A 14,262-nucleotide genomic window follows, 5' to 3' on the forward strand; every position below is an offset into this window, starting at 1 on the left:
GAGCCGACCAACGCCACCTTTCGACGCGCAGAGGTACTGCTGACGAAAAACTTTCCGGATCCAGTCTGACGCCTGGGGGTAATTCTAAGGTAAGGAATCTATAACCAACTAATGTTTCTTACAGATATATCGTTACCAAAGGTAAGTAACTTGTTCTGTAGCCAGAAAACGCATGGCTGGACCGGAAGTCCCATATGAAGTAGACACATGAGTGCGGCAGAGACACCTGCTGGCTACTCAAGGTATGGCACTGGCATTTCATTCAAATTATGCAGGAGGAAGCACCTGCGTGCGCACATGGTATATTATAGTATGCCTGTGATCTTGGAATGTGCAGTCACTGGTTCAACTGAGAGATCTGTTAGTAGTGAGTGTTGGAATTGATTTTGGATTCTCCAGGTAAGCTAAATAAGATTGAGTGTAAACACACACACCACACCACACACATACACACACACACACACACACTGTGTATCTTCATTTATGTCCGTATGCCAAGATTTTTTACTTTCCCCTTTTAGAAGTATGTTTTGTGCAGTTTGCTACAGGATCAGAATTTGATATTTTATAAACCCATTCTTATCAAGTTTAACCATTGATATACGTTGCTGTCCTGTAAGTTGTCCCTGCCATTCCAACAACGTTATGCTAGTGCCACCGCTTTTGAGTTAAATGTCGATAAAGTAGCATGCCCAAAAGGTGAGTGAAGTTCCACTGTCTTTGGAAGCGGAAAATACACTCATGCGCACTGAGGGCATAGCTTCCATTACCTCACTTATGGACTATATCTTATTGCTACAATCATAGTTTAAAATGCCTTTTTCCATAAACTAAATATGTTTCAGCCACAAGGGCTCGATTGTAAATACAATATAATGATTCAGTGGGTACGATATCAACACATTTGTAGTTTGTAGGGATGTAAGGCATTGAACTTGAAGTTACCAGCCCTCACAACTCGTCCAGGCGTTAGGTATCATCGCTGGCCTAAAAAAAGCCTGCTTATCCATATTGTATAGGTAAGAAGCCCAAATGTACTAGGGCTGTTGATGTATTCTAATGTTGCAGGGACACCTGCTCTGCTCCCTTTCCAAAAGTTCGATAAGACCTTGATAACTACTTTTTGGAACTGCCTGAAATCAAAACAGAAATTATCTACACTACATGCATACAGAGTGGAAAACAGTGGAACCTGACCAACCTGGTCTGGATTGTCAAAGTATAAAGCTGACTTGAAAGAAGTACAGGTTGAAGATTTCTTTCTAGATTCTGCATAGATTTCCACTTAGAAGAGATTCAGAAAAAAATCCAAGGACTACGCCGTGAATGTATGGGAATTTAAGAATTCCATGCCTACTCCTAAACCTAAACCAGCTGATAGTCAAAAATCTAGCGTGGATGTCTGCATGGTGAAAATCCATCCACATGTTATTTTCTTTGTTTTCTCTGTGGGCAAAAAAAAAAAAACTCCCTTTTGGGGGTTTGAAGTGTCTTTTAGACCGAGTTTACACACAGTCCAGTTGTTGCTGACACTACCATTAGTTGTGCAAATTGAGTGTGAAAGGCTAGGCAAGGATTGTGAATACCTTCAAAGTAACAGCTTTGTGTGTGCTGAGTTTTCCCCATGGTCAGCCCCAGGTGACGTGGATGGATTGATATGTTGGTGTGTACAAATACTGATGGATGGATGGGTGTGTGTGCATAAATGCATGCACATATGCAATCATGGATGAATGACAGATGGGTGTGGGAGCATATATGCATGTACATGTGTATTTATTATGCATGGGTGTAGGAGTACAGACTAGAAACATTGGGACGGTGTCTAGCCATGCCTAGAAACTCATGGAAGCTCTTATGGTTATAAGACATGATTTTAGGGCCTCCCTGAAACCCAGGTTGTCACTTTTCAGCCTGTCAACCAGGAGTGTTTGTTGATGTTTGCATTGATAAAGCGCATTCAGGTCTGTGTGAGGGTGAACTACCGTGAAAAGGTGTCTGCGGAGCTCATTAGGGAATGCCTCATTCTCAAGGTTTTCATTGTCTGAATATTTTGTTTAATAGAGAAACCTCCTTGGCCAGATAGCCGTATGTCTTTAAATAATACCATTATGAAAACTGGCTGATGTGAGGTCCTGTAAGTATTTGTGTAAAAACCTCGGACAAAGTTGTTGGTAATCAATTAGTGAATTAGATGTAATGCAACGTTAAAAGTGAAAAAATATATTTACAGAATGAAGCAAAACATATTATTTCATTATGTTTGTCCTAACCAATTAATCTTTTCCTTCACAAACATGTCTTCACGTGTGTTGGAGCACGGAGTCAGTTGTGAGATCCTTGCTCAGGCTGAGACATTCAACCTGTTACTCTGAAAGAGGACATGCCCTAATGATGATAACTTAAATAGGAGTTGTAAACAGTTTGAAAGACGTGTACTTTTGTATATGTTGCGCATGGCCACAAACTGAGTTTGTGGTTGAGTGTTGGGTAAAGAAACAGCGGGACTCTAGAAGTAAATTTTAGGAGGGGCACACATTTGGCCACAGATTAAACTGGTTCAGCCAGCTATCAAGATATATATATAATATATATATTCCCTTTCTATCTCGGCGTGGATGACACTGTGCTAATCATGTGCTTAAAAACTTTGGTAGAAAAGCAGACATTTGAGGTGAGTAAATTCAGTGTCGCTGGTGTTGTAGGATGCTCTGTACAGGAGCTGCTCTCCACCTAAACTTGGGAATTTACCAGAGTTCTCTGCTACTTTTTTCCACCCACACATTCTCTCTCTCTCACACACACACACACAAACACTCACACACATCACCTTGCGCGCGCAGACACTCACTCACTCTCTCTCTCTCACACACACACACACACACACACACACACACACACATTCACTTAAAAAAACAAAGGTTACAGGGACGTTATAGTTGGGCTCAGATTTCACTTGTACAAAACCATTGAAATTCACCAGTTCTAGTTACCTGAGCTAACTATACCTTACATCTCCACAATGCACTGCTTATGACCTCACATATTACATCACTTATGACCTGGTCAGTGACATCACGGATGACCGCTTAAATGACATAACTGATAACACCATCCAGTGAGTGTAAGTGTTTTGTAAACATTTCTGAGACTTAAAGATATAAATACTAAGCTGCTGCTTAAGTTAAATTACTATTGTTTCTGTGCTACTAAAGATTCATACAATTTCTAACATATGTCACCTGAGTTGCTGTTTGACTGAATCTGTGTGTGAGCGGCTGTATGGGTGAGTAAGTGTCTGTGTGAGTTGCTGTATGGGTGGGTGAGTGGCTGTATGGGTGGGTGAGTCTGTGTGAGTGTCTATCAGTGACTGAGTGGCTATGTGAGTGGCTCTGAGTGGGTGTGTGAGTGGCTGCATTGGTGACTGAGTGGCTGTGTGAATGGCTCTAACGGTGAGTGACTGACTGGATGTGTAAGTGGGTGTATGGGTGAATAAGTGGCTTTTTGAGTGGGTGTATGAGTAGGTGAGTGGGTGTGTGAGTGGGTGGGTGTATTGCACAGTAAGTGTCTGTGAAAGTGGCTGTATAGGTGAGTGGGTGGGCATGTGAGTGATTGGATGTGTGAATGAGAATGTGAGTAGTTGTGTAGGTGAGTGGGTATACGAGTGGCTGTGTGGATGTGTGAATAGCTCTGTTACTAGTTGTATGGGTGAGTGAGTGGCTGTGTGACCTGCTGTATGGGTGAGTGAGTGGTGGTGTTAGTGCTTGTATAGGTCTGCAAATGGTTCTCTGGGTGTGTTAGTGGGTGTATGAGAGACTGTATGGGTGTATGAGTGGTTCTGTGGATTGTGTCATCAGTGATTTCTACCGTGATGTCATCAGTTATGTCACTGACCATGTCATGAGTGATGTAATATGTGAGGCCATAAGTGCATTGCAGGGGCGTAAGTTTATAGTTAGCTCAGATAACTATAACTGCTGAGTTTCAATGGTTTTGTACAAGTAAAATCTGAGCCTAAGTATAACGTCCCTGTAACCTTTGGATTTTCAGTGAGTTATGAAGGTTTTTTCTATTCTGTTTCCTAACTCTAACATCCCTGTAACCTTTGGTTCTTTCAGTGAATTTCTAAGGTTTTTAAATATTATTTCCTCACTATAACTTCCCTATAGCCTTTGGTTTTTTTCAGTGAATTTCTAAGGTTTTTCAAATTCTATTTCTAAAGAATTGTGTCACCGCATTATAAATGTTTTTAGTTAATTTCTAGGGTTTATTTTTAATACTAAGTATACTACAATTTAATTAGGATATTTTTTTATGTAGTTTTATATTTGAACTACAGACATTGTTTTTTTTATAAATATATACATTTTAAAAGGAAAAAATCACATATACTTGGGGGCCGATTCCGATCCGTGACGGAAGGGCACCGAACGCGATCCGGCTGGAAAAACTAGGAGCCGTACGCGTGTTTTCCGGCCGACTCGTACAGCTGTACGAGCGAGCCAGTACGATGCGAGCTCCTTGAAATTCCGGGTCCGAACCGCTCCGTACGTCTCGGTCGTAAGATAACCGCGGCGTGGAATGGATGCGATTCACGACCGAGCCAGTACGATGCACGGGTCGGACAGCCTGTGCGAGCCGGAGTGTCTGACTCGCAAAAGCTCCCGGAGTCGGACTTCGGGGGTCTGCGTCGGACCCCCCCCGACACCCACAGCCGTACGATTTGCACACAGGGGGAGACCTATGGGTCTCCCCAACACGGGCATGAATGGTGCGGATGGCACCGACGCATACCTACTGTAGGGGGCACACTTGTTCGAGACGTGCCCAGTGTCAGTGGGAGCGCATGTACGCGTCGTACAACTGGCTGCCATTGACTTCTATGGGAGTCCGACCGAACCGAGTCCGACAGCATATGTGCGCATCGTACTCGCTCGGTCGGACTGTAGGGGTCCAGCTCGGTCGGAAAACACTCCGGATCCGACTCGGTCGGAGTGCTTTCCGACCCGGATCGGAATCTGCCCCTTAATGTAAAATATATACATTTTTTGTTCATGTAATTAAACAATTTTCACGGTACCTCTGCAGGTCCTTAAACATAGAAGGGACTAGTACTCTGTGGTTTTTAATCCTGATCACGTGATCGGAATTAATATGCGAAGCCAAATCCGTGGATTCTGAGAAAATTCTATAAATTATTTTGAATCTGTACACCCCTCCATTTTCATTAATGACTACAGTGTGAACATATTTACAAGCATATATAAGGCACCCTATATCTGTTTTTCAAGTATTTTACCAATTTTACGAGTTTCGCAAATCTGCGGATCTACAGACTGGATTCGCGAATTTGGCCGATGACCAACCCAAAATTCCCTATTGGTAGCATGTTTTAGGCTCCCACCCATGTACATGGAAAACCACACCCCATAACAGTTAGATCTCCAATGAAGTCTCTAGAAAGAGGATTGAGAACCAGTGGCGCTCTGCTTTCAGAGAATGACTTCTTCTCTCGAAGATGAACATCCAGAGCCTGTTGAGGATAAGGAGGAAAAGACAACACCTCGAAGAAAAGAAAGAGATTTCTGGAAGTACGTTACAATAACTTTTGGGGGAAAAAAGGTAACAGCAAAATATATGCAGTGCAGTATTTGCGGCAAGCAGTTAACCAGAGGCACTGCAAAGGCATTTTCACATGGCACAAGTTCCATGTGTAAGCACTTAATAGCAATTCATGAAGGGTTCTACAACCGGATGATGCGTGAAAAAGCAGATGCAGCAGGACAGTCCACTTCTACAGCACCCTTGGGAGAACAATCATCAATTGCAGTCATTACTATACCAGCTGCCTTCGAAGAATTAATTGAGATGGTTACTCACTGTGCGAAATGCCACATGCTTGTCGCTGTAGAAATATCTTCTGTGGATGCGTTCTTGGATACATACAGTGAAGAAGCATTGCTTTTTTTTTTTTTTTTTTTTGCTACAATAGTTTTATTTTTTTGCCTCCTGTTGCCAGCTAATGCTTCTTGACCACTGAAGCCAATTGCTTCTTTGCGTTTCCCTTACCTTACCCATTTACTACCCTGTTTACTATTTGTTGGGGGGAAAACCAAGGAAAAAACCTGTTAAAATTACCTTCTACAAAAAAACGGTTCTTTTTAGAACCACTATCTGGTGAAACAAAGAGCTAACGCTGTTTCTAATGTTAGTGACTGTATCAATGTGAGATTGGGTGTGTCAGTGGCTGTATCGGTGTGTACCTGGGTATCAGTGTTTGTATCGGTGTGTGCATGAATGTATTAGTCTTTGTATGGCTGTGTGGCTGTGTGTGTCAGTAGCTTTATCAGTGTGGGTCTATCAGTGGGTGTGTGAATGTCTGACTGGTTCTCTGAGTGGGTTTAAGAGTGTCTGGGTCTGTGGGAGGGTGTAAGAGTGTCTGAGTGTGTCTGTGAGTTGGTGTAAGTGTGGGAGTGGCTATGTGAGTGGGTGTAAGAATGCCTGAGTGGGTCTCTGAGTGGGTGTGAGAGTGTCTGTCTGGGTCTGTGAGCAGGTGTATAAGTGTGTAAGTGGCTTTGTGTTGGTGTAAGAATGTCTCAGTGGGTCTCTGAGTGGGTGTGAGAGGGTCTAATTAAGTCTACCAGTGTGTGTGTTTGTCTGAGTGGGTTGGTGAGTGGGTGTATGAGTGGGTCTGTGAGTGGGCATGACAGTGTCTCAGTGGGTCTGTGAGTGGGTGTGTCTCAGTGGGTCTCTGAGTGGGTCTGTGAGTTTCTGAGTGGGTGCATGAGTGTCTGAGTGGGTTGGTGACTGCGTATGAGAGTGTCTGTGATGGTGTGTGAGTGTCCGAGTAGGTCGGTGAGTGGATATGGGAGTGCCTGAGTGGGTCTGTGAGTGGGTGCGTGAGAGTATTTGTATTTTTTTCCAGCAGACTTCGCAAATCTGTCACAAGTTTAATTGTGGGGGCCACACTGAGCATTATACAGATTTGCAAACCCTCACACATGGAAAAAAAACATTCTGGGGCAATTTTAAACCATCTCTCACAGACCCCTATATTGCACCCATGTGGCCAGGATAACTCTACCCTGGCCCCTTCTACTTCATTATATCTCAAATTCTGCAACCGTGGAATTTTACCAGATATCTAAAATGGCGGCTGCAACTTTATACTAGGGTTGCGGCCAGCCAATCACGGCATTGCTGTTGGCACGTGGATTCGCGAAGTGCTGCAAAGGATTAGTAAAGGATTCTCGTCCTTAGATATCTATATTTCTTTTTCCATTAATATCTCAAAAACTACTGAGCTGATTTCCATCAAATCACAAAATGTATGCTTTCTGGACCAAGAACTAGCTTTCTGCCAAATTTGGTGAAATCTGTTTTTTTGACCCACCCTTTTTCTCTCAACCTCGGCTTGATTATTCACCCTGAAACTTTTCTTGCCCAACTAGTCAAAGTGGGGCACTTTTTTTTGTAAAATTTAGGGAAGATTCGGCAAATGGCGCCGAGGTTATAAGCAAGTAAAATATGATTTTCTTATGGAAACTAGGTCCTAACTGTGTGTGCGTGTGTGTGTGTCAGCGTATGACACGCGCCTCTGTGCGCCAAGCTCCATATATGTTCCAAAAGATAACATGCACTGATAGTGACATGTAAGCCGGCCCAACAGACGTGCTCTCATAGAAAAACGATTTTATTTTGGCAAGTACTCCAGCATAACGTGTTTCAACTCTTTAAAAGCCTTAATCATATGCAGTAGGTCAGAGCGAGCAGCCATCAAGTCTTTTTTCAGCTTAGTTTTTCAGAAAGTGTTGAAGGTCTGCAAAATGTCAGCGTTTAAAGTGGTAGTGATCCATTTTCTAGTCGTTGTAAAAAACTTGATACACAGCCGTGCAATTCAAAATGTCATGTTGTTTATGGATAATCGTCCATTATGTCAGCACTGTTACATGCACACAATTTTTCAATGCCGGTTTTGTTCTTGTTAATCACACTATGGACCACAACTCCCATAATACCTTGTGATGGTCTTTCAAAATATACCCCTCCTTCAACATCTTCCTTTTAATTCATCAGCTCAAGTTTAAAGTTTCAAAGGTCATATATATATATATATATATCATTTTATTTAAAAAAAAATTCAGGGGCGGTCGCCAGTAGGTAGTTATAGTTATGACCTAGTTTCAATAGACAAAGGTTTTTTTGTTTTGCTGATAAGTTTAACGCCGTTTGACGAATCTTCTCGAAATTCTCAAAACTAGTAGGGCAATCACTTTAGCTGCTCTCTGGAAAGTTTTGGTTTGATTTGTCAAGCAGGGGCTGAGAAAAAGAGGGAGGTCTCAAAATGCAATTTCAGATAGTGATTTTAGACATGACTACAGCCCAAATCACTGAACGAAATTACACCAAATTTGGCAGAAGCGAAATCTTGGTCCAGAAAGAGTGTTTTTTTGTAACATGGTGGTAATTGGTTCAGTAGATTTGGAGTTAATAAAGAAGAAAGATTTACAGAGATCTCAGGATGCTGATTCACCACGGATCCACTGCGGCGGATCAGCAGATCCACGTGCCACTTGCAATGCTGTGATTGGCTGGCTGCAACCCGAGAGCAGAGTTGCGGCTGCCATTTTATATATCGGGACATGGTGCTGGGGCCTAGAAGTAAAAGTGAAAACTGTCAGAAGGGGTCAAGGTAGAGGTACCCTGACCCCATGAGTGTGATAGAGAGGTCGGTGAGGAATCCTGATGGCAAAGAAATTGCCCAAAAACGTTTACACGTGTGAGGATCCACAAATCCATTGTGGTGCTCTGCAAGGCCCCCTTGTGAATCTGCGATGGATGCGCGGATCCAGAAGCCAATAAAAAAAAAAATACACCCACTCACAGGCCTACTCTCACACACTCTCACGGCCCCATTCTATTAGTCAAACACCCACTCAGACTCACATAGCCATCACACACCCACAAAACCACTCCCAAACCCAGTCACAGACCCATACAGGCACTCACACACCCACTCTCAAAGGTTACAGTTTACAGTTAGGAAATGCAATTTATAAAACCTTAAAAATTCAGTGTAAAAAATAAAGGTTGGAGGGACGATACAGTTAGGCTCAGATTTCACACGTACAAAACCAATGAAATTACATTTACCTGAGCTAACTATAACTTATGCCCCACGCAGTGCGCTGCTTATGACTTCAAATATTACATCACTTATGACCTGGTCAGTGACATCCCAAATGACATCACTGATGACCTCATCGACACACCAACCCACACCCCCATGCAGCCTCTCATACACCTACTCATATGCCCACACAAGCACTCGCATACCCATTCACAGACCCATACAACTACTCACACACCCACTCACTAATCAATATAGCTACTCATGCACCCACTCACTCAGCTACACTGCCATTCACCCCCAGCCATACAGCCACTCACACATACTTATACACCTATGCAGCCACTCACACGTAGTCACTCACCCATACAGGCACTCACCCATACAGCCATTGACTCAACCACTCATTCAGCCATACAGGCACTTCACACACCCACCCATTCACTTATCCACAGATACTCACAACCAATTACACACCCATAAAGCCACTCCTGCACCCACTTACAAATCCATACAACTACTTGCACATTCTCTGACACACCCACTCATACACCCCCACAACCACTCACACACCCACTCACACACCCACTCAATCATCCATACAACCACTGACACACCCAGTCACACACCCATATGTCTTACAAACCCACTTACAAACCAATACAACCACTCACCCACCCACTCACACAACCACATGCACACACTGACCCACACAGCCACTCACAGATCCACACAGCCACTCACAGATCCACACAGCCACTCACAGATCCACACAGCCACTCTCACACCCATACATCTTTTCAGAAACCCACACACTTACCTATACATCCACTCATGCACCCACTCACCCACCCATAAAGCCACTTAGACACCCACTCAAACAATTATGCAGACAGTCAGTCACTCAGATCACATATGTTAAACATAGTATCACTCATTAGTAGTACACCTAGTATGCTAATTTAACTTTTGCAGAAGGTTAGTTTACATATTTAACACTCATAAACCTTTAGCAAACACACTCACTTGATGATGTCGTCAGTGATGTAATTTGAGATGTAAACAGTGCACAACGCATGTTACAGTACTTCCTGAGTGTATGATTTGCATAAACAGCTGGCATGTTTTAAGGTGTTCTTTTTTTTAAAGAAGACACAGTATCAGTATCATGTTCAACGTATCACAATGAAGTTTGTCGAACTAAATACATCACTTGATGTCCTATTTCTTGTTTAGATTCAACATCAGAATTCCTCCAAAAGACATACGGAATAAACTTACACTTGTGCTATAAAGCGAGGTATGTTTTTCCAGTACATTCGGCAACCAGACTTAAATGCCTCCCCGAAAGCCCCCAATATCCATCAGACTACATTTTGCTCAACTGTCTCAGTCAGCTACCAATTCCCTTGCACCCTTTCGAGAGGGGGGCCTCTTGGCTGTTCTGTCCAATTGCCTTATTGCGTAACCACTGGTTTAAGTTACTCGGGGATGTGTTACAGAGAATATATAGTATGTTGAGATGGAAAGGTGACTTGCATGGTGATGGATATGCTCCCCTGCCCTCAGTGCCTTAGCTGTAATGGTATCTGGATCCCTGGTGCTGATTTTTGTTGTCATTGACAATCTTGGATTATGCGTCTGCGCCGTGACTTAGGCTTGTCTCAAGGACTGCGGTATTGTTGGACCGGGAGGGGCGCTCAAAGCGCTACCCTCATAGTTGTGAAAGCATACCGTGTAGTGATCAGTATGAGTGAACAAGTCCTTTTCACCTGTGTCACTTGAGTTAGTCCTCCAGGCTCACACATGTAAGGTTCTGCTGCTGTATGCTTAACTCACCCTTGGTCTACATCAAATGAATATGTAATGCTGTGCAACACACGGGTCATTGCATGTGTGTTGTGTCTATTTTCTATGAATGGTACAAATATTGAAGACTCTGGGTTCCATTTTGAGAGTCCCAGGGCTGAATGAAGGAGCATGGGGAGATAGAGGAATCCCCCCTGACAGATTTGTGGAATGCTGCATTCTTGAGAGCTGGGTAGAACACACACTAGAGGCAGGGGAGCCAGGCTCTTCAGTAGACTTCAAAGGGTGCTGCTTGATTCGGGAGAGGTCACTGAAAAGGGGCCTGGACAACTTTCAGGAAGAAGATGGGGCTGATAAGAGAATCATAAAGAGTAGAGCTGCGGCCCAGGGATAACCATTTGGGACACCGATCACTGTGAATACCATCCAGATGTGAACTTCTAGTCACTTTCACGGACTGGGAAGATCAGATTTGGAGTCGCTTCTGCTGTGGCAGTCTACTTTCTGTAGGAAGGGCATGGCAGAAAAGTGGGCACTTTAAAAGGAAATAGACCCCTGTTACAAACTTAAGACTCCGACCCTAAATCATATTTGGTTCTGGAAGTGGACTACAAAACTTGAGGCTCCCAAAGTGTCAACTGTCGAGCAGCTAGTTGGGCTGTATGTCAAAGAGGAGAAGCTCTGCAAGAGTTCTGCCTGTGAACTGGGGGCTAAAGCCTGCCAATCTCTTAGCTGGGTAAGGGGACATCACAAGGAAAATACAAGACCACCAGTCCCTACAGCCTGTAGCACAAGTGCCTGCCTGCTTGCCGAGAACAGTCTGCATTGAGAGGAAGAGGAGAGTGCTTGGAGCGAGCAAGGTCCAGTGGGGGATCCTGGCAAGTGGATCCCCATAACTAGGTATGAGGATATGGCTGCTGCATCGATCACGTTGTTTCCTGTGGGCAGTTTCAGGTTGGTGATCCTGTATGCCAGAGGGGGCCAGTGAAGTTTGCATGACTGCAACGCCAATCGGGCTTTAGCCTGTGTGACGAGGGAAGTCTGTGGCTACTGTGATAAGGAGGTTATTGCCATGTTAATCAAGCTGTTGCTCGTGTGCATATTGAAGTCGGAGGGGTCCGCTGTGCAGATTGCATGACTGCCGATCCGGCCATAGCCAATGTGTGTACTGACGTTGGCGACCCCATATGCCAGAGGGGTCCATCATGATGACGAAGTTACTGCCGTGCCGATCAGGCCTTCGCACATGCGCGGAGTAAGGTTGGTGACCCAGTATGGTTGAAGGGGGCACCTAAAAAACAAGGAACATTGTCTGGTTCCACCGTCGTAAGCAGATAATGCCGTGGTGATCTGTGCATGCCTGAGCCCTAACTGAGGTCAAAACTTGAGCCAGCGTTCTCCACTACATGGAAAGGATCAGAGGAACTAACTGTCTCACCCAGGAAAGCGCTGTGGATGCCCAGCCCTGCAGAGCCACAAGTGCTACTCGCTGTCTGCAGCAGGTGCAGCTCTCTGAGACGTCCAAGAGTGAAACTCTCCCTGATACTCCAGTAGCACAACCCCTCAGAGCGGGTTAGACTGATCGTAGGGCCAGAAGACCCCAGGGGAACTTGTTATTTCACATAGCGCATTGAGCGCTGTAACACTTTTGACTTTTGGAAGAATAGAAGTGGTACTCCTGAGACTATAACTACTAGTGGGGCTCAACCTGAATGTCACCTGTAGTGAATGGGGAATAACCATTACTGTTGGCGAGAGGGAAATGGGACTTGGGGACCTATCTATCGAACACTGGAGCCCTTACCTCATGGGGTCTGTGTGTATTGCTTGTGTATGATGTATTTCACTTTGTGTTCGTATATAAATAATCTTTTTTCATAAAACCAAGTATTTGACAGGACAATTGTTTATTTCTGCTGCTGAATGTATTTTGAGTTGTGATCCTGTCCCCACCCCCCCCCCCCCCCCCCCCTTGCTTATACCTTCCCCTCAAGAAGCCTTGGACTGCTCGACCTGTGCTACCATTGAAAATCAAGTGGTGAAGGGTTACTTGGCCCAGTTGTTTAGGACCCATAGTGAGTCGGGCACGAGACATCCGTGTTCTGCTCACGCATTTGGGCCCAGTTGCTCCTGCTTGCCCCGTGGCCCTCCTGAAAAAAGTTCTGACAAGGAGCATAGTTTTTGTCATACACATTTTGGACCAGTTTTGTTTCACTGCTTTTGATGTGTTCGGAACAGTGCTGGAGAGAGCAATGCACAGCACGTCCATATTGTGGCATTATTAAAGGCTCCTGGGTGTGGTTTGTGGTTTTATTTGGATTTTGAATTAAATACCTATGTTTTCTTTAATTAATATATTTCCTAATCTTTCTCGTTTCCTACTGCATCAAGTTTGCACTTAAGGGAGCATTTTAATCATTTCCTAGTGACATGTTTCACAAGACAGAGCTGTGCTTTCTGTCCTGGGCAATTCAATTAATTGTTTCCTCACCATGAATGGACTGTTTTTTAAAACTGTATGGGCTTACCCTTTGTGGACATGCACAAAGACTTATTTGTTTGCCTTAGCTATGTGAAGACTGCAAATCGGGGGGAAAAGTAAAATTCTTCCTTGCTTACTTCCTCTCAGGCTGACTCATCGCTGAACCGTGGGTAGGGCCCGCAGCATCAGTCTAGCGGAGGGAAAAGGACTGCAGCCCCAAAGCTCCGAAGTCAGCAGCAAGAAATTCCTCAAGTTGGGGGCGCAGAGGGGAGCTACCATGACTGACATTACTATTGTCAAGGAAGGCTGGGTGCAGAAGAGGGGTAAGTGTAAAAACTGAAGCAGTCGCTCTGTGTCAACACCAGTCCTTCTCAACAACATGGAAGCAGTTCTGTGACCACATTTAGAGGCATGACTAATCGATGAAAAATGCAGTGAAGTGATGAGAAGTATGTTGTTTGACCAGCAGCGTTGACGGTCAAGTGACACATGAATTAAATATTGTGACTGGAGGGGCACAAAGTCTGTTTCTGTTATGTGTGTCCCATTTCCTGTGTTATGCAGGGAAAGATCCGTTCCTGGCTTATTTCTGCAAAGTTAGTTTGCCTCCTATGGCCAGGGTAGGTGGGTGTGTTGTTGTTTTTGGTTCGTAACAGATGATTTATTTTATAAGGGGTTTAGCTGTTTTTGTATTCACTTGTCTGCAAGCATGTCTCTTCTGGCAATCCTTCTTGAAATGAGGACTTTGTAAAAGTAGTTAGGTAGTTTTGTATTATTTTGGTCAGTCCGTTTAAACGCAGAGGCCTACCACAATCTCTCTGTTTTAGAAATAAAACGTTTA

The 14,262-nt window shown here is 44.0% G+C and overlaps 1 protein-coding gene across 1 annotated transcript in view; it reads left to right on the forward strand.

Moving 5' to 3' along the window:
- Positions 1-14,262, forward strand: part of AKT3 (AKT serine/threonine kinase 3) — a 740,092-nt gene that overhangs the window by 132,499 nt on the left and 593,331 nt on the right. Inside the window, exon 2 of the mRNA XM_085611402.1 lies at positions 13,569-13,744. Coding sequence (XP_085467528.1) covers positions 13,699-13,744 — 46 coding nt within the window. The 5' untranslated portion in view covers positions 13,569-13,698. The remainder of the gene's footprint in view (positions 1-13,568; positions 13,745-14,262) is intronic.

This window comes from Triturus cristatus, chromosome 6, assembly GCF_964204655.1.
Source record: "Triturus cristatus chromosome 6, aTriCri1.1, whole genome shotgun sequence".
Lineage (NCBI taxonomy): Eukaryota > Metazoa > Chordata > Amphibia > Caudata > Salamandridae > Triturus > Triturus cristatus.